Source organism: Suncus etruscus, chromosome 4 (genome assembly GCF_024139225.1).
Source record: "Suncus etruscus isolate mSunEtr1 chromosome 4, mSunEtr1.pri.cur, whole genome shotgun sequence".
NCBI lineage: Eukaryota > Metazoa > Chordata > Mammalia > Eulipotyphla > Soricidae > Suncus > Suncus etruscus.
In genome coordinates this window covers 28,685,082-28,706,735 of record NC_064851.1, presented here as the reverse complement: position 1 = coordinate 28,706,735, position 21,654 = coordinate 28,685,082, and the positions used below count along the sequence as shown (strand labels likewise).

General features: G+C 38.3%; 1 protein-coding gene across 1 annotated transcript; it reads left to right on the top strand.

Annotated features, from left to right (window-relative positions):
• Nucleotides 1–958: 958 nt before the first annotated feature.
• Nucleotides 959–20,894, top strand: ASB17 (ankyrin repeat and SOCS box containing 17). The gene is made up of 3 exons (XM_049771786.1): nt 959–1,359; nt 18,246–18,525; nt 20,688–20,894. Exons 1-3 carry the CDS (start codon nt 959–961, stop codon nt 20,892–20,894), a joined length of 888 nt encoding a protein of 295 aa, XP_049627743.1.
• The last annotated feature ends 760 nt before the right edge of the window (nt 20,895–21,654 follow it).

Below are 21,654 nucleotides of genomic sequence, written 5' to 3'. Positions count from 1 at the left end.
TGTTTCATGCTGTATGTTTTATTCTTTACTGAGAATGTTTACTAAAAGCTTGTTGTGTATGTAAACATTTTTATGGGATTATTATGTTACTGTCCCTACCCTGATAGGTGATTGTGCCCTACCCTAGGGTGTGACCTGGCATTCTGCTTCTACCCTAGGGTGGTACCTGATTCTGATGTATAAAAGCAAGGGTCTGTGGAAGGCAGGGGCTTTTTTCGAGGGCTGATTCTGGGGCTTTTGACTTCAGCCATGTCCACTGAATAAAGCTGATATCTTCTGAAGCCTGACTACCTGTTAGCTTTCTACCCGCTGCATTTACCGCAGAACCACCGGCTGAACAGGGTAATAGACACGTGGTCTGAGCTAGAGAAGAAAGGCCTCACCCCCCATCCTTCCATCAGTCAACCTCATCAGGGGCTGACTTGCAACAAAGCTTACTAAACCTACAAAAACCTGTTTTCTCAATATTAGAGAAAATATTCTATAATGATTGCTTGAAAACATAAAGCAAAAAGAACATAAAAACGGTATAGAACTTTTAAGTGTAGCTATCACTTTTTTTCATGATAACTAAAAATAGTATAACTAGTTTTAATTAATAATATTTTTCAAATATATAGAATATAATTTCGTAATATATAGTGGATTGAGATTAAATTCTTAGAAAATTTAAAACATTTCTTAGTTATCAATGCTTCTTAAGTCCAATGTGTCTCTCAAATATCACCATCAAGTCTGTTAAATATGATATCCTATATTTATGACCTATGCTGATGGTAGAATTCTAACTATTGTGACATCATTCAATACCTTAGAGTAATATTGCATATAATTGTTTGACTGGTTTAAAGGTCACCTCCCAATTATGGAGTAAAATCTGCCATATTATCCAAATATGTAACTGAAGGACAATATGACTACTTGCAATTTTAGTTCTATAGCATTGCCTTAAGTAGCAATGAGTAAATCTTCTAAATTATGTTGTAAGACTTCTTGTCCAACAGGCAATATATTCTGTAGTCTCATTGACAAATTTGTTAAAAAACCATCAGTGCAGCTTTTATGTCAGTGGGGATATCATTGTTATGAACCTAGGATTTACAGAACGCTAGCAAAAATTCTAAGATATGTCGACTTGGAAGGATTTGACATACTACTCTCAGATTATATTGCATTTGTGGAAAAATCAGGACACTGTTTTGAACCAAATTTTAATCTTGAATTTAATGAAATATGTGTGAATACAATTCTCTACTGGATTTTTGCCAGAAAAGGTAATCCTGACTTTGTTGAATTGCTTCTCAAGAAGACAAAAGACTATGTGCAAGACAGAAGTTATAACTTGGCACTGATATGGAGGTAATAATTTATGTTTTTACCATAAAAGGAGAAAATGTGTCTTTTAGATTAAGTTACTACTTGTTTCTATGATAAAGATACACTGTGGTTATATCTGGATAAGGATTCCTGACTTGATTTTCTGACTTCATTCCTGACTCATTTTCTCACTTATTCATTGTTCAATATATTTACTTATATATATTACTAATGTTACTAATATTATCATTCCTGACTCATTTTCTCACTTATTCATTGTTCAACATATTTACTTATATATATTACTAATGTTACTAATATTATATTTATATTATTATATTATGTCATATTTTCTATTATGTTATTAATAATATTACTAATAAATGAGTAATGTAATAATAGGACTTATACTTTAGTATTCAAAAGTAGAATGCCTGTCATGAATACAGGCAGGGATGGGGAGGAGGCAGGACATTGGTGGTGGGAATGTTGCACTGGTGATGGGGGTGTTCTGTTTATAACTGAAACCCAACTACAAACATGCTTGTAATCATGGTGCTTAAATAAAGATTTATATCAAAAAATAAATAAAATAAAATAATTGAATAAAAATAACTTAAACATAAAAAGCCCATGTTGATTAGTCCATATTGATTAAATCAAGTGCATATTGATCAGTTATTGATTAGTCTATAACCACTTTAATCAATATAAAGCTAAATTATATTCAGCCTGAAGCAGAATTATTTTTCTTTTTTTTCTTTTTTCTTTTTTTGGTTTTTGGGCCACACCCATTTGACGCTCAGGGGTTACTCCTGGCTATGTGCTCAGAAATCGCTCCTGGCTTGGGGGGACCATATGGGACGCCAGGGGATCGAACCGCGATCATCCTCCGCTAGCGCTTACAAGGCAGACACCTTACCTCTAGCGCCACCTTCCCGGCCCCAAAATTATTTTTCTTAATTGTGTATTACTGTGATATTGGAGAACTATTGAACTGACTAGATTGCTATCCTTAATGATCACTCTAGTATATATATTTACTGCTGATAGTGGACTAAAATAGCAGTAACTAAAATCCCAAAAGAAACATTTTAATTTTGTTTTTGGTTTTGGGGACACATTGGCAGTGCTCTGGATTATTCCTCTCTATGATCAGGAAACACTACTGGTGAGGCTTGAGAGACCATATGGGTCCCATGGGCTGCATGCAACATAAGGCATACAGGAAAAAAAATAATGGGAAAAAAAAACAGAAATATTTTTTTGATTTCAAATGGAGGGCAAAAAAAGAAAAACTGAAAGGGAAAGAAGGAAAATGAAAAAAAGTATGACATGAAGGACCAGAGCAATGGCACAGTGGTAGGGCATCTGCCTTGAATGTGGCTGACCCAGGAAGGACCTGGGTTCGATCCTTGCCGTCTCATATGGTCCCCAAGCCAGGAGCGATTTCTGAGTGCATAGCCAGGAGTAACCCCTGAGCATCACTGGGTGTGTCCCCCCAAAAAAGTATGACATGAGATTAAAATTTAGATGCAAAGAGAGTGAAGCACATTAGAGATCAATTCTACATACCATAACATCATTTAAACTTTATAAATTAATTAATATAAAATTGTTTCAAGCCAGAGATACAGCTTACTGGGCAGAAGGCATGCTTTCCATGCAGGAGGCCTGGTTTTGATCCCTGGTACTGCATGTTCCCTAAGAGTGACCTTCAAGCACTGAGGACTAACCCTAAGTGCTCATGAGAACGGCCCTGCAAACACAACAAAAATTTTAATTTAATCATTGATTTAGATGACCTAAGAGTTTATTAGTAAACCTTCGCTCTGGGTTGCAGAACGTTTCTGTCAAACAAGTTAGATGGGAAATACCATAGGCCAGCTAAGATCCATAAATAACAACGAAGGCACAACTAGCAACAAATAGCTTAGTAAGCTCTCAATGACTGTAAATGACACCATTGTGATATATAACAATTTTCACAAATTTTCTCTTACTGAAGTATTTTTCAATGATCCCATTAACCATTTTGTTCTAACAAAAAATATAAAATAATTTTGTGCCTGCTAAGGGGACAAGCTTGAATGGGTGAAAAACTGGGCACAATGAAGGGAGAAAGTCAGACTGATGGTGGAATTAGTGTTGGAACATTAAATGCCAGAAACAGCTGTATTATGGGCAACGTCATAAACCACATTTATTTTAAATAAAGTTTATAAAAAGTAAATCTTTAGTGGCACTTCTGTATTTAAAGATAAAGATGTTCTTACAGTTATCTCAAAGTTCACCTTATCACCTCTTTCCTATGTCCCCCTTTTCACTCTGCCACATCTGGTCCCTATCTCACTATTGTAGGTATATTCTGTCCTCTAAAGAGTCTTAAATATTCAAATAGCTCATTTCTTCATGTTTATTCAAATATCACTTTCAGTAATACCACTCCTCAAACATCCTATTTTAAAATGTTTAAATGCCTTTAATGCACCCGCTAACACTTTCAGGTTTATTCTGATCTACTTTTTGTCTATTTTTCACATTACTTACCAAAAGTGCATGCCATAAAATTGGCTTGTCTGCTAGATTCATTCTATATTGTCTTTTAGTCCCCACTACAGCATAAGCAAGGAAGCAGACAATCTTTGCTTTATTTATTCACAAATTCCAAGCACCTAAAATGTAATGCCCAGCATAAACTATGCATTCTGTAAGTATTTGTTGAATAAACTATTGCACATAGCTGAAGTAATGGTCACAAGTGAATCTGTCAGAGAAAGAAGGCAAATGAAAATTGGTTTAAAGAAAGTCTTGTCTATTTAGATGTTGAGAATAGAGACAATTAATGGAAGAGGAATTTGGAATTTGATATGTTCCTTTTAATTCATGAGAAAACATGGTTTCAAAGAAGTCAAATGTATTGTCATAGATGAAGAAATATCTATTGAATTTGGCAGTAAAAATAAAAAAAGAAAGAAAGAATTAAAAATAATTATTGTAACTACAAAACTGAATCATTCTCTGCATATCTATATGGAAATATTATGCCCTGTTTCATAAGTGTAAATGACAGGTTTTCAGAGACAAGGGGTTCAGTTCATTAAACTCACATTTAAAACTGATTCTTGCTTTGCTTGCCATACTCCATCCATATAAGTAGTTATAATTAACTGTCAGTACAGATTAAGCAAATTTTGCTTTACAGTAACATGCTCTTTAAACAAGAGGATTAATCATATGTCATTTGGATACAGATTAGACTTTAAAATCTCATTTTAAATCTCTAAATTTTAGCTATGTTTTCAACATTTTGGGTCTAAAATAGTTTCTAAAGCTAGTGGTAATTTTAGTCTCTTAAAATCAACTAATATCTCACTAAATCTTAGCAAGAATTACTTGCTATCTGCATATTAAGTTCTCTGAATTCCCATACTCATAAGACTCTTAAGTCAAATATCTCGAGAATGAACAAGGTGAATAAGTTAGATTGTCATTAAAAATTTAAATGACTGTACCTCTTTAAAAATCCTGTTAGACTCAAAAACCATAGAATAAGTTAAATAAGTTTAATTTACATGTACATTCTTCATAATAGTAATTCAAATTCAATTAAAATTATTACTCTATGTATTTAAGGGATATCATAGCAAATTAAATAGGCATAAATATTGCCTTTTACAGCTTTAAATTTTATAGTTCATCTGGATCACCCACTGGGTGTGAAGATGAGAAAATTAAAGATTAGAAATATTAAACAATGGGTCCGGAGCTGTGGCGCAGCCATAGGGCGTTTGCCTTGCACGCGGCTGACCCAGGACTGACCTCAGTTTGATTCCCCCGGCATCCCGTATGGTCCCCTGAGCCGGGAGAGATTTCTGAAAGCATAGCCAGGAGTAACCCCCAATCGTCACCGGTGTGACGCAAAAAAAGCAAAAAAAAAAAAAAAAAAAACCAAAACAACAAAAAAATGTTACCACGAGAGCATAAAAACCGGCTAACCTTTGCAAAAGCTGGCTCCCTGTGTGTGACACCAGGCGGGGAAAATCCGCGAAAGTACACCGGCCCAGTGGGGCTCAGCTGTGAAAGACTGTGAGTGTGACCTGTCTATGTCTGTCTACTGTCCTCTTGCGTGAAACTCTTGCGAGTGGGGCAAAAAGAGCCTCCAGAAACCTCGCTCGCCCAGACGCCATTTTCAGGGAGGGACTTCAGAGCATAAAAACCGGCTAACCTTTGCAAAAGCTGGCTCCCTGTGTGTGACACCAGGCGGGGAAAATCCGCGAAAGTACACCGGCCCAGTGGGGCTCAGCTGTGAAAGACTGTGAGTGTGACCTGTCTATGTCTGTCTACTGTCCTCTTGCGTGAAACTCTTGCGAGTGGGGCAAAAAGAGCCTCCAGAAACCTCGCTCGCCCAGACGCCATTTTCAGGGAGGGACTTCAGAGCATAAAAACCGGCTAACCTTTGCAAAAGCTGGCTCCCTGTGTGTGATACCAGGCGGGGAAAATCCGCGAAAGTACACCGGCCCAGTGGGGCTCAGCTGTGAAAGACTGTGAGTGTGACCTGTCTATGTCTGTCTACTGTCCTCTTGCGTGAAACTCTTGCGAGTGGGGCAAAAAGAGGCTCAGAGGAGCATGGCCGCTCCGCTTCGCTACGCGGCCGTGCACTCTTTCTAAGGAAAGAACTCCATTGCAATAAGAAGGAAAAATCACACTAAGAACGGCGCTATATCACAGAAGCAAACATTTCTCTCTGGACTGTCTTCTCTGTTGCATGCTCGGGCCTAAGATTTGACCCAGTGTGAGGCTTCATCCACGGAGGACTCCCCTCCCTTAGAGGCAAGTCAGCCCATCCAGAAAGGGAGGAGCCAGAGGAGTGTGCTGCCTACATCATATAGACAATGAATACCACTACAACACGTAGAAAAACCCACAATACAAGTGTGACAATGGGGAAACAACGCAGGCCAGCATCAGACATAGAGAATGAAGATGACAATTCTGAGGACCAGATAATGACTGAACAACTAATCAACCTCTCATATAAGGACTTTAGACTAGCAATATGGAAGGTGCTCAACAGACTCCAAGAAACCATGGATCGAGTTGAACAGAACACTAATAAGAACCAAGAAAATATGAAGGCAGAAATGACAAAACTCCAAACTGAAATAACATGTCAACTAACAGGACTGAAAAAGTCAGTAAACGAAGTGAATGACAAAATGGATAAGCTCTGGGACAGGGTATCAGAAGCTGAGAATAGACTTGGTGCTGTGGAAGATGAGATACATAACAATTCCATACAGCAGGAGAGATTGGACAAAAAACTTAAAGCAAATGAGCAGACAATGGAAAAATTAGTCAAAGAATGGGAACAGACGAAAATAGAAGTCTATGATAAGATCAACAGAAACAACTTAAGAATCATTGGAGTCCCAGAGACCCAGGAAGAAAATTTCCAGGAAGAATCAATGGTCAAGAACATCATTAAAGAGAAACTTCAGAGCTAAAGAATATATGTGATCAAATCCTGCACTGCCCGAAGAGTACCAACCAAAAGAGACCCCAGAAAAACCACCCCAAGACACATCCTAGTCACAATGAAAATCCCACAGATAGAGACAGAATTCTGAAAAACAGCAAGATCAAAAGGGGAAATCATGTTCAGCAAGCTTCCCTGAGATTTACAGCAGACCTGTCACCAGAACGCTCAATGCCAGAAAGCAGTGGTGGGATATTGTGACAAGACTGAATGAAATGAATGCTTCACCAGAATACTATACCCAGCAAAAACTCACTTTCCGGTTTGATGGAAGAATACATGGTTTCACAGACAAAAAAAGCTCAGAAACTTCACAGACACAAAACCAAGTCTTAAGAGAAAAACTGAAAGACCTAATCTAAGACAAGACCTACCCAAAAGACACACCCAAATTTTGAAATAAAGATGGCGGTTAAATCCCAGGACAATTCTTTCTCTCAACGTCAATGGACTAAATGCACCAGTTAGAGACACAGAGTGGCTAAATGGATCAAAAAAACTCAATCCAACCTTCTGCTGCCCTTACAAGAAACGCACCTGAATTAGTCAGAACAAACCATAGACTCAAAATAAAAGGTGGAGAAAGTTATCCCAAGCAAACAAACACCCATTAAAAAAGCTGGAGTGGCCAAATACTTAATATCAGATAATGCAAACTTTATACTCAGGAAGGTTGTAAGGGACAAAGTACGGGACATTTTATATTAATCAAGGGGTACGTAGAGCAGGAAGAATTCACTCTCCTAAACATAATGCACCGAATGAGGGCCAGCAAAATATGTAATACAACTGTTGACAAATCTGAAAAATAATATCAACAACAACACAATAATTGTGGGGGACCTTAACACGGCTTTGTCAACACTGGACAGGTCAACCAGACTGAAACCCAACAAGAAAGACTAGATCCTGAGGAGAGAAATGGAAGAAAGAGGCCTAGTGGATATATATAGGACACTCCATCCCCAGAAACCTGGATACACATTCTTCTCCAATGTACATGGGACATTCTCCAGGATAGACTACATGCTGGCACATAAAACATACCTCCATAAGATCAAGAGGATAGAAAATTTTGCAGGACTACCTTCGCTGACCCCACAAGGCTCTGAAATTATTTGTGAACTCTCCAAAGGGACTCAGAAGAAACACTTTAACACCTGGAAGTTAAACAGCCTCATGCTCAATAACCAGTGGGGTCCGAGATGAAATCAAGGAGGAAATAAAAAGGTTCCTGGAAACAAATGACAATAAAGACACAAACTCTCAGAACTTATGGGACACAGCAAAAGCAGTACTGAGAGGAAAATTTATAGCCTTTGCAAGCACACATCAGGAAGGAAGAAGGAGCTTACCTGAGTAGCTTAATGACACAGCTAATAGAACTAGAAAATGCTCAACAAAAGGACCAAGAATAGGAAGACAGAAGGAAATAACAAAGCTGAGAGCAGAAATCAACGAAGTGGAAACTCAAAAAACAATCCGAAAGATCAACGAAAAGCAGAAGTTGGTTCTTTGAAAAAATAAAAAAGATTGATAGACCACTGGCAAACCTAACAAAGAAAGAGAGAGAGAGAAACTTGATAACTCGTATCAGGAATGAAAAAGGAGAGATCACTACTGATATGACAGAGATTCAAAGGGTAATCAGAAACTACTTTTGAAAAACTCTACGCCACTAAAAATGAGAACCTGGAAGAAATGGATAAATTCTTGGACTCTTATAATCTTCCACGGTTGAAGGAAGAGGATGTAGCATATCTAAAACACCCCCATCACCATTGATGAAATTAAAACAGTAATCAAATGTCTGCCGAAAAACAATAAGCCCAGGTCCAGATGGATTCACTAATGAATTCTATCAAACTTTCCAAGAGGAACTACTGCCAATCTTGGCAAGACTCTTTCATGAAATTGAACAAACAGAAACACTTCCAAATAGCTTTTATGAAGCCAACATCACCTTGATACCTAAACCCTAACAGAGACGCTACCAAAAAAGAAAATTACAGACCAATATCACTGACTGAATGCAGACTGCATAGATCCTCTCAACAAAATCCTGGCAAATAGGATTCAATGCCTCGTTAAGAAGATCTCCACTACGATCAAGTAGGTTTCATCCCAGGAATGCAAGGCTGTTTAACATCCGTAAATCTATCAACATAATACACAACTCAATAACAAGAAATATAAAAACCACAATGATCATATCAATAGATGCAGAGAAAGCATTTGATAAGGTCCAACACCCATTCTTGATCAAAACTCTCAGCAAGATGGGAATGGAAGGGAACCTTCCTCAATATAGTGAAGGCCATTCTACCACAAGCCAGTGGCAAATATTATCCTCAATGGAGAAAACTGAAAGCCTTTCCTCTAAATTCTGGCAACAAGACAAGGCTGTCCTCTCTCACCCCTCCTTTTCAACATAGCACTGGAAAGTACTTGCTATAGCGATTAGGCAGAAAGGATATCAAGGAATCCAGATAGGAAAGGAAGAAAGTCAAGCTCTCACTGTTTGCAGATGACATGATACTTACTTAGAAAACCCTAAAAGACTCTATCAAAAAGCTTCTAGAACAATAGACTCATATAGCAAGGTGGCAGGCTACAAAATTAACACACAAAAATCAATGGCCTTTCCTATATACCAATAGTAATAAGGATGAAATGGACATTAAGGAAAACAACCCCATTCACAATAGTACCACACAAACTCAAATATCTTGGAATCAACTTTGACTAAATTTGTGAAGGACCTATACAAGAAAAGTATAAAACTCCTGCTCCAAGAAATAAGAGAGGGACACACGGAAATGGAAAACAACATACCTGCTCATGGATTGGCAGGATTAAATCATCAAAATGTCAATACTCCCCAAGGCATTATACAGATTTAATGCCATCCCTCTAAAGATACCCATGACATTCTTCAAAGAAGTGGACAGACACTTTTGAAATTCATTTGGAACAATAAACACCCTCGATAGCTAAAGCAATCATTGGGAAAAAGAATATGGGAGGAATTACTTTTCCCAACTTTAAACTGTACTACAAAGCAACAATTATCAAAACAGGCATGGTATTGGAATAAGGATAAGGTCCTCAGATCAGTGGAATAGGCTTGAATACTCAGAAAATGTTCCCCAGAGAATACAAACCATCTAATTTTTGAATAAAGGAGCAGGAAATCCTAAATGGAGCAGGGAAAGCCTCTTCAACAAGTGGTGTTGGCACAATTGGATAGCCACTTGCAAAAATTGAACTTAGACCCCCAGCTAACATACATGTATGAAGGTAAAATCCAAATGGATTAAAGACCTCGATATCAGCCCCCCAAACCATAAGAGTATATAGAACAGCACATAGGCAAAACACTACAGGACATTACAGGCATCTTCAAGGAGGAAACTGCACCTCCAAGCAAGTGAAAGCAGAGATTAACAGATGGGAATATATTAAGCTGAGAAGCTTCTGCACCTCAAAGGAAATAGTGCCCAGGATACAAGAGCCACCCACTGAGTGGGAGAATATTCACCCAATACCCATCAGATAAGGGGCTAATCTCCCAAAACTTATACAAGGCACTGACAGAAACTTTACAAGAAAAAAACATCTAACCCCATCAAAAATGGGAGAGAAGAAATGAAACAGACCACTTTGACAAAGAAGAAATACGCATGGCCAAAAGACACATGAAAAAATGTTCCCACATCACTAATCATCAGGGAGATGCAAATCAAAACAACGATGAGATACCACCGCACACCCCAGAGAATGGCACACATCACAAAGAATGAGAAAAAACAGTGTTGGCGGGGATGTGGAGAGAAAGGAACTCTTATCCACTGCTGGTGGGAATTCCTTGTCTAGTTCAACCTTTATGGAAAGCGATATGGAGATTCCTCCAAAAACTGGAAAATCGAGCTCCCATACGATCCAGCTATACCACTCCTAGGGTATATTCCTAGGAACACAAAAATACAATACAAAAAACCCCTTCCTTACACCTATATTCATTGCAGCTCTATTTACCATAGCAAGACTCTGGAAACAACCAAGATGCCCTTCAACAGACGAATGGCTAAAGAAACTGTGGTACATATACACAATGGAATATTATGCAGCTGTCAGGAGAGATGAAGTCATGAAATTTTCCTATACATGGATGTACATGGAATCTATTATGCTGAGTGAAATAAGTCAGAGAGAGAGAGAAAAACGCAGAATGGTCTCACTCATCTATGGGTTTTAAGAAAAATGAAAGACACCCTTGTAATAATAATTTTCAGACACAAAAGAGAAAAGAGCTGGAAGTTCCAGCTCACCTCAGGAAGCTCACCACAAAGAGTGATGAGTTTAGTTAGAGAAATAACTACATTTTGAACTGTCCTAATATTGAGAATGTATGAGGGAAATGTAGAGCCTGTTTAGGGTACAGGCGGGGGTGGGTGGGGGAGGAGGGAGATTTGGGACTTGGGTGATGGGAATGTTGCACTGGTGATGGGTGGTGTTCCTTTTATGACTGAAACCCAAACACAATCATGTATGTAATCAAGGTGTTTAAATAAAAAAAAATTAAAAAAAAAATGTTACCACAATTACAAGTTCTTCACAGAGACCTTATCAAAGTGACAAGAGATGTAAGAACTGATAATCAAAGAAGACCAAAAATTTTTTTTCTGTTTATTTGAATCAAACTTAAGGGGTTACTCCTCCTCACTCGGCACTCAGAAATTACTTCTGAATGTGCTTGGAGAACTATACCGGGTGCCGGGGCTCAAAACCTAATGGGCCACATGCAAGACAAAAGAAGTTTCCTTTTATGAGGAGCAACTGAGAACTGACAAGACTGCCCAAAGATTATGGCATTTGCCTTGCATATGGCCAACCCGGGAGGCTCAAAGGTTAAGCACTGTTAGGAGTGAGCTCTGAGCAAAGATTCAGGGGTAGGGTAGCCTCTGAGTATCACTGGGTGTGGACCTAACCAACTGCTTTCCCCGAGAAAGAGTTGGCCCAGAACAAAATTAAGAATTTACACATGGAGTCAGAGTAATTGCTCAGTGGCAGCATATTTTCCTTGTACCTGGCAGACCCGAAACTGAACTGGGTTTGATCTGCAGCATCCCATATTTCCCCCAAGCCTGCCAGGAGGGATTTTTGAGCGCAGACCCAGGAGTAACCCCTGAGAGCCGGCCAGGTGTGACCCCCAAAAGCCCCCCAAAAGAACAATGAAAGAAAAATATATACATATATAAGCAAGAGTAGCATAGTTTAATACAATCATGATTTAGAAAACTAAATAAGAATCAATAGGACAGGGTATACAGAAGTAATTTAAGAGTTCACTTTTATATGTGTTGAAAGTACTTATAAAAAACAAAGATGTGGGGCCGGAGAGATAGCATGGAGGTAGTGCGTTTGCCTTGCATGCAGAGGGACAGTGGTTGGAATCCCGGCATCCCATATGGTCCCCTGAGCCTGCCAGGAGCGATTTCTGAGCCTAGAGCCAGGAGTAACCCCTGAGCGCTGCCGGGTGTGACCCAAAAACAAAAAACAAACAAAGAAAAAAGATGTGATGTCCAAGACAATACTGGTTTCAGTGATGGTTCCAGGAGAGTTAAAATATACATATATGTTTATTTAAATATAAAAGTCAAGGGCTGGAGAGATGAACAACTGTAGGGCATTTGCCTAGCATGCAGCCGATCCAGGACCCAGGACGGATGGTGGTTCTAATCCCGGCTTCCATATGGTCCCCCATGCCTGCCAGGAGCGATTTTTGAGTGCAGAGCCAGGAGTAACCTGTGAATGCTGCCAGGTGTAACCCCCGAGCATCACAGGGTGTAGCCCAAAAGCAAAAGAAGAAAAAAAGAAAAAGAGCAAAGAGTAATTTTAAAAAAAGACATCGAAATATCTTTATGGGCCCAGAGAGATAGCACAGCGGCGTTTGCCTTGCAAGCAGCCGATCCAGGACCAAAGGTGGTTGGTTCGAATCCCGGTGTCCCATATGGTCCCCTGTGCCTGCCAGGAGCTATTTCTGAGCAGACAGCCAGGAGTAACCCCTGAGCACCGCCGGGTGTGACCCAAAAACCAAAAAAAAAAAAAAAAAAAGCTTTATGTTCTATTAATGATTTGAATGTATGAACCAAATCAAGAACAAAATAAAATTATACTGCTCTATTAAAAAGATTAACCTTAGCCTCTTTTCCATTTTAAATTTTTCAATTATTTGTCTTATAATAGTTCCAAATCAAATAACTGTGGATTTCTCAAATAAAAACATAACTTTTATTACTGAAATAAAATATAAAATTTAAAAATTTGAAAAACTGAATTTTAATTATTAAAATTAAAAAATAAAATCAATATAACTTATTAAAGCTAAATAAATTATTAAAATATAATTAAAATTAAATATCATACAGCATACATCTTTTTGCTTTTTTTAATATAATTTTTATTTTGATCATAGTGGCTTACATATTGTTGACAATAATATTTTAGGTACATATTTACATAAAATCAGGGGGGATTCCCATCACCAATTTGTCCTCCCTACACCTCCGTTTTCATCCTACCTCCCATATACTCTTCCCTCACCCCCAGGGCTGCTAGAATATGTGGTCCCCTCTGTACCTCGCCTATTACTTAGTAGTCTTGCACCTGTTTGGTCTTGGTGCCTCCCTTATTTCCCCCTCTAACTGGGAGGCAGGACTAGCTAGTTCAAGTTACCTGGTTTTGTTTGAAGAAGAGAAAAGTAATAAACTAGGGTAAAAGTCTAATATGCCAAAAATGGGCGGAATCCTTCTAGAGGCTCTCATCATCAGTTTGAGAGACGAAGGAGAAAAAGGAGAAACACTCCACAGTACTAAAAGAAGTGTCAAATATCCAGTGAGGACTCCAACAATAACAATAAGCACCACAAAAAAAAAAAAAAAAAAAAAAACAAAACATGGTCTTTCTTGTGGTGTGTGGGTTCCCAGGTACCTTTCCATCACACCCCCTGACCTTCTTCAGATTGGCAAAAGATTTGCGGCAGGGAGGTCTTGAAAGAGTTCTTGAATTGGGGATACTTTTGTAACTAAATCCGGTTTCAGGTAACAGTCCACGTTAGGGGGAGTTGGTAGGGAGGCCGCAGCATGAGTCCGCAGGGGAGTTGGCTGCCTTTCCTTGCAGGGGACGAGGTGTGGGTTTGACTGGGTGTCCCTTCGCTTGGGTGCTGGGTACTGGTTTGTTGGGGTAGGAGGTCAGTCTTGATACCTCATGAATTAAGAACTAGGGGTGAAGAGTTTTAATACGGTGGGAGGTCTGGATGGGATTGAGGGGTGAAGGGATAGTTGGATTTCCAAAGGGGGGAAAGGGGAAGGCATATGGAAGGGGTAGGAAGGGAGAAAAGAGAAAATACATTAGAAAGAAAGGGAGAAGAGAAAAGGAAAAAAGAAAAGAGAAGAAAAAAATAAAAAAGAAAGTAGTGAGAGGAGAAAATAGCAAGGGAATGCTAGTTTGCTTGAATGTGTTCGATGAGTAGAGCCTGTAGTTTAAGTCTGTACGGTGCTTCAGTGGTCTGACTGGTCATGTGCTTCAATTCCTAAAAGAAGGTATAATCTAGAGATAAAGTGTATGTTAAAGAGTTTTCTCGGGACCGTCTAGTAGTGCAAGCTAGGTATGGTATCTCCTGTGACTGAGCCCTGAGCTGCCATCTTAGTTTGTCCACCCTTTGTATCCAAGAATGCCTGTGGACAGAAAAGCTGAGAGGTTATTTTAAATATAGTAAGATAAAGGTATTAAAACATAGTGTTATGAGATGTTTCCATTGGAGTCAGTGATTTCCCATGGTATTCTTTACCTGTGATCCTGTATAAGATCTCTAAGGAATTATTATGGGCCTTTGTTGTAGAAGGCTGGTTACATACTGTTCTCTCTACGCTGCTGTTTCTGGTGTTGCTGGTTTCTTTGTGGTATAATGTGTAGTCAAGAGTTTGTGTTGTTCTTTTTTCATGTATTTTGGGCACTGCTCCCGAGTATATGTTGACTATTACAGTGTTTGGAGTTTCTACCCTGTTAAACCCTGTTATTTGATTTTTGCGTATTAGTTGTGTATAAGATGTGTGTTCTAGGTGCTTCAGAAGAGTGCTATCATTCTGTGTTTATCTTTTGTCTTCTGACTTACTTCGTTTAACATAACATGTTCTAGGTCCATCCATGTTGCTGCAAAGTCTGTGACTATATCGTTTCTGACTGCCATGTAGTATTCCATTGTGTATAGATACCACATCTTAATGATCCATTTATCTGTTGTTGGACATCAAGGTTGGTTCCAAGACTTGGCTGTTATACTGAATGCTGTGATAAATAGTGGGGTGAACACGTATTTTGGAATGAATGTCCTTCCAACTTGGGGGTATATGATTAGGAGAGTAATTGCTGGGTCAAATGGCAGCTCAATTCTGAGTTCTTTGAGCACTCTCCAGACTGTTCTCCATAGGGGTTGGACTAGGGGGCATTCCCACCAGCAGTGGATGAGAGTTCCTTTCATACCGCATCCCCGCCAACAGAGATTGTTCCCATTATTTTTGATGTGAGCCATCCTCACTGGTGTAAGGTGGTATCTCGTTGTTGTCTTGATTTGGATCTCCCTGATGATGAGTGAAGGTGAGCATGTTTTCATGTGTTTGTTGGCCATCCTTCTGTCTTCCTCAGAGAAGTGTCTATTCATTTCATCTCCCCATTTTTTATGGCTTTATTTGGTTTTGGGGAGCTCAGCTTTCTGAGTGCTTTGTATGTTCTAGATATCAGCCCTTTATCTGATATGTCGAGTAAAAAGATTTTTCCCATTCTGTAAACTGTCTTTTTTGTGTTAAGTAAGGTTTCTTTTGCCATGCAGAAGTTTTTTAGTTTGATGTAGTCCCATTTGTTTATGTTTGATGCTAAAGTTCTTGCCATTGGTGCTCCATTCTCGAAGACCTTTTTGATATACAGGTCTTCGAGTGTTCTCCCTATTTTATTCTCGATAAACTTTATAGATTCGGGTATGATTTCAAGGTCTTTGATTCATTTTGAGTTGACTTTTGTATAAGGAGTGAGGTATGGGTCAATTTTCACTTTTGTACATGTGGTTTTCCAGTTGTACCAACACCATTTGTTGAATAGACTTTCTTTGTTCCATTTCAAGTTCTTGCCTTTTTTATCAAACATTAGTTGGCTGTATATCTGGGGGTTTATGTCTGGGAATTCTGTTCTGACCCACTGGTCTGAAGTCCTGTCTCTGTTCCAGTAGCATGCTGTTTTGATTATTATGGTTTTATAGTATAGTTTCAAGTTAGGTAAGGAGATGCCACCCAGCTTCTTGTTTTTCAGTATGTGTTTGGCTATCCTGAGTCTTTTGTGGTTCCAGATGAATTTTGTGTTTGATTGTTCTAATTCTTTAAAGAATGATGTCTGAATTTGGATAGGGATTGCATTAAATCTATATAGTAGTTTGGGTAGGATAGTCATTTTGACTATGTTAATTCTACCTATCCATGAGCATGGGATGTTCTTCTATTTCTTTAGATCCTCTTCAATTTCTTTCTGAATTGTTTTGAAGTTTCCCTGGTATAGGTCTTTCACTTCCCATGTAAGGTTGATTCCTAGGTACCTGATATTTTTTGATACTATTTTAAATGGAATTGTATTTTTAATCTCTCTCCTCGACTTTGTTGTTTGTATATAGAAATGCTACTGTCTTTTGTGTATTGACTTTGTATCCAGCCACTTTGCTGTATTGGTTAATTGTTTCTAGGAGTTTTACTGTGGATTCTTTAGGGTTTTCTATGTATATCATCATATCGTCTGCAAATATAGTTTGAGTTCCTCTTTCCCAATTTGGATTCCTTTGATTCCCTTCTCTTGTCGGATTGCTATTGCTAGGATTTCTAAGGTTATATTGAATAAGAGTGGAGAAAGTGGACAGCCTTGCCTAGTTCCTGAACTTAGTGGGAATGCTTCTAGTTTCTCACCATTAAGTATAATGTTGGCTGTAGGCTTATCATAGATAGCTGTAACTATCTTGAGGAAGGTTCCCTCTAACCCTATTTTGCTGAGTGTCTTTAACATGAAAGGGTGTTGGATTTTGTCAAATGCCTTCTCTGCATCGATTGATATGATCATGTGGTTTTTGTCTTTCTTGTGTTGATGTGATGTATAATGTTGATTGATTTGCGTATGTTGAACCAACCTTGTGTTCCTGGTATAAAACCCACTTGGTCATGATGTATGATCTTTTTGATGAAGTGCTGGATTTGGTTTGCTAAGATTTTGTTGAGTATCTTTGCATCTATGTTCATTAGTGAGATTGGTCTGTAGTTTTCTTTCTTGGTGGTGTTTTTGCCATCTTTGGGAATGAGTGTGAGATTAGCCTCATAAAAGGAGTTGGGGAGGATCCCTGTTTTTTCTATGGTTTGGAAGAGCCTATGAAAAAGTGGTAGTGAGTCTTCTTGGAATGTTTGATAGAATTCACCTGTAAATCCATCTGGGCCTGGACTTTTGTTTTTAGGTAGTGTTTTAATTACATCTTCAATTTCCTCTGAGGTGATTGGTCTGTTTAGGCTTTCTAGTTCTTCCTTTTCCAGTCTTGTACAGCATACATCTTTTTGCTGTTTTTAACCTTCATTTTGGTGCAGATTCATGATTTGGAATACTCTTTAAAATACAAACATTGGGGAGATAGCTTAAAGGGATAAAATGCATGCAGTTCATGTCAATCCCAGATTTAATCTCTAACACTGAGAGAGAGAGAATTAAAATGTCTTCCCAAGAGGCAGATGAAAGAAAGAAAGAAAGAAAGAAAGAAAGAAAGAAAGAAAGAAAGAAAGAAAGAAAGAAAGAAAGAAAGAAAGAAAGAAAGAAAGAAAGAAAGAAAGGAAGGAAGAAAGAAAGGAAGGAAGGAAGAAAGAAAGGAAGAAAGAAAGGAAAGAAAGAGAGAGAGAGAGAGAGAAAGAAAGAAAGAAAGAAAGAAGGAAGGAAGGAAGGAAGGAAAGAAGAAGGAAGGAAGGAAAAGGAAGGTAGGAAGGAAGGAAGGAAGGTAGGAATGAAGGGAGAGAGGGAGAGAGGGAGGGAGGGAGGGAGGAGCTGTGGGAGGGAAAGGGAAACTGGGGACATTGATGGTGGGAAAGGTGTACTGGTAAAGGGTGGTATACATTGTGTGACTGAAATTCATTCATGAACAATTTTGTAACCATGGTGCTTAAGTAATTATTTAAAAATGTATTATATTGGAGAGTAAATTACATGCAATTTAAGATATTTGATATTTAAAAAACCATTATTTTACTACTGTTTGGTCTGTCTTGCCAACATTTATTAATATTTCATTCATGAGGGTGGTTATTTGTTTGACTTGCAGAACTTTCACACCAGTATACTGTCCAACTCCACTAAGTGGAATTACACCTCTGCTTTATGTGGCTCAGACTAGACAATCCAATATATTAAAAATACTCCTACAATATGGAATCTTAGAAAGAGAAAAAAACCCTACCAACATCGTGTTAACAATACTGCTCTACCCTTCAAGAGTAAGAATAATGGTTGATCATGAATTGGTAGACATTCAAGAAGATGCCAAAACTTGTTTAACATTGTGTTCCAGAGTACTTTCTGTCATGTCAGTCCGGGAAATAGAGGTGAGAAAAATGCTATAATATTATTTTGTGTGTTTGAAATAAAATATACTGATCAATTTCAGTATAAAATTATGAAGGAAGAATTAGTTTAATGTTTAGTTCCTCCAACTGCCAGTAGAAGCACCTGGGCATAACTAGATGATCTAAGACTTCCCCCACCAAGAAAAAAAAAAACACACCCTTAAACATTTAAAAAAGGAGCCAAAGAGATAGCATGGAGGTAAGGCGTTTGTTTGCCTTGCATGCAGAAGGTCGGTGGTCTGAATCCCAGCATCCCATCTGGTCCTCTGAACCTGCCAGGACTGATTTCTAAGCATAGAGCCAGGAGTAACCCCTGAGCACTGCCAGATGTGATCCAAAAAATATTAAAAAAAAATAAAATAAACCAAATCTCTCAGAAATGCAGAGGGGTTATCCCTGATAAAGCTTATGAAATAAATCTATGTTTAGAGAAAAATTAAAAAAACAAACACAAAAAGGGCATGTTTATCTTGTCAAAATGAACCACAAGTTTCTTGAATATTTATAAGCAAGAACTTGCAAAAAATAATTAAAAAAGAACTTTCTTCCTGGAACCAGAGATGAAATCAGTATAAGGGATTAGGCACTTCCTTATCATGAATCCAATGCTGATTTCATTCTCCAAACTACATATAAGTCCCTCGTACACTGAAAGGAGTGGTCTCTGAGTATCAGCAAGAGTGGCCCTTAAGCACAGAGCCAAATGTAACCCGATAACCATGATGTGGTCTCACAAAATAGAAAGCTATTTGTAAAAGTGAGCCTTCAGAAATAAATTTCTTAAGACATATAATTCTGGGCTAATTTTTTCTTAGAGCTCAACTCTGCATAAAAATCATCTAAGCCTAGATCAACTGTAAGAGTATTGATTGAGTTAATTTTGCAAACCAGTTTTTAAAACAACAAAGAAATTAAGGAGCCTGAGAGCACAGCGGTTGGGCATTTGCCTTGTACTTAGCTAACAGGGGAGATACCCAGTTTGATTCCTGGCATCCCATATGGTCCCCCAACCTGTCAGGGGTGATTTCTGAGTGCAGAGCCAGGAGTAACCCCTGAGCACCGCTGGGTGTGGCCCAGAAACCAAACAATCAACCAATCAATAAATAAATTTAAAAAACCAACAAAGAAATTAAATAATTACACATATTTATTTCAGTCATTTCTTAGTCCTTTTCTACATGATTATTATAGACTGTAATCAGTTCCCTACCAATTCTGTAATTGCTATTCCGAAAATACAATCAGAATAGAGAAGTACTAGGTTAGAGCGAATCAAAATTATGTGTCTGAAGGGCCAGATAGTACAGCAAGTAGGCTACTTGCATTGCACAAGGTGGACCCAGATTCAATCCCCAACACCCAATACAGTGCCCCAATCATAGCCAAAAGTGATTCCCGAGCACAGAACCTGGAGTAAATTCTGAACTCTGCCAGATATGACCTCCAAAACAAACAACCCTCCCCACAAAATTATGTATCTAAATGACAAAGAATTTATAGCTGATTTATAATCAGTTGCGTTTTTCGGGATATACTCGGCATATAAGACCCCCAATTTTCGGTTGACTTTTTTTTGTTTCAAAAGTCGTTTTATATGCTGCCGGAAAATACGGTAGTTAAAAAACTCCACTTTAGAACATGACTCTGCAAGCAGAGAGGTTATGCACATTTTAAGTTACTATATTTTATGTTACCACAGCTCAATGGTTAGTATATACTGGGTACTCTTTTTTTTTTTGGTTTTTGGGCCACACCCGGTGTTGCTCAGGAGTTACTCCTGGCTGTCTGCTCAGAAATAGCTCCTGGCAGGCACGGGGGACCATATGGGACACCGGGATTTGAACCAACCACCTTTGGTCCTGGATCGGCTGCTTGCAAGGCAAACACCGCTGTGCTATCTCTCTGGACCCATACTGGGTACTCTTTAGTGATGAAATGATGAAAAAATACAGATGTAAGTATCTTGAAGTCTTTGGAGAATGATTTTACTAGAGATGTATCTATAGTATAGCAGTATATTTTACTTACGAGTTTACATAATAACATTTGATTTCTAAGACTTAGACTTATTAAATAAAATGTTAATAATTTGGACTACCGCAGTGATTATTGGAAAATTTAAATATTTCCCTTTTCTTTAGACACAGCTAAGTTTAGGAAGACATCCAATTATTTCCAATTGGCTGGACTACATTCCTTCAACGAGATATAAAGATCCATGTGAACTATTACATATTTGCAGAATGACCATCAGGGCTCAACTATTGACCAACAATATGCTCCCAAATGGCATATTTTCACTTCTTATTCCTACTTGTCTTCAGAACTACCTAAATTTAGAAAATTAGCCCATGTCTTTTTCTTGAGTTCAATTGAGGATTCTCATCGCAACAGCTGTATGGTTTACAAGTTAATAAACTTTTAACTTCACGCAAATTTTATTGTATCAAATATTCACTACAAATTACACTTTCACATGGCACCATATACGAAAGTTATTTTATTTAGTGGTACTAGGAATTGAAATCAGGGCCTCACACATACTCTGTCACTCACTGAGCAACATCCTTGGCCCCAAGATTTTGCAGTGCCTGAGATGGATACCAGGTCTCATATGTACTTTTAAAAAACGTTGAGCCACATCCCCAACTAGGGTTTTTTTTCTTTTAGTTTTTGCATCATTCCTGATTATGCTTACAGATTACTCCTGGATCTACAGTTAGGAATTACTCCTGCTAGTGTTCAGGAGCATATGGGATGCCAGTGATCAAACCAGGGTCAGGCATACACATTACTCACTATTTCTCCAGGCCACACTGAATAACTTTTAACATTTTTCTCTGTCAATTACCTTTTAATAGAGTTGAACAAATTAGATACTGTTAAGATATTTTATTTTTTTGTTCTGGGGCCAGCATCCAGCAGTGCTTGGATGGTACTCCCAATTTTTGTTTAGGGATCACTCCTGGTGGTGCTCAGGGGAACCATATAATATAAGGAATAAAACCTTGATCTCCCTTATGCAAAGCATACACTCAGTCTATTAAGCTATCTTTTCCAGTCCCCCCAAATACTTTATATTCACCACTTTAATATGCACTTAAACAA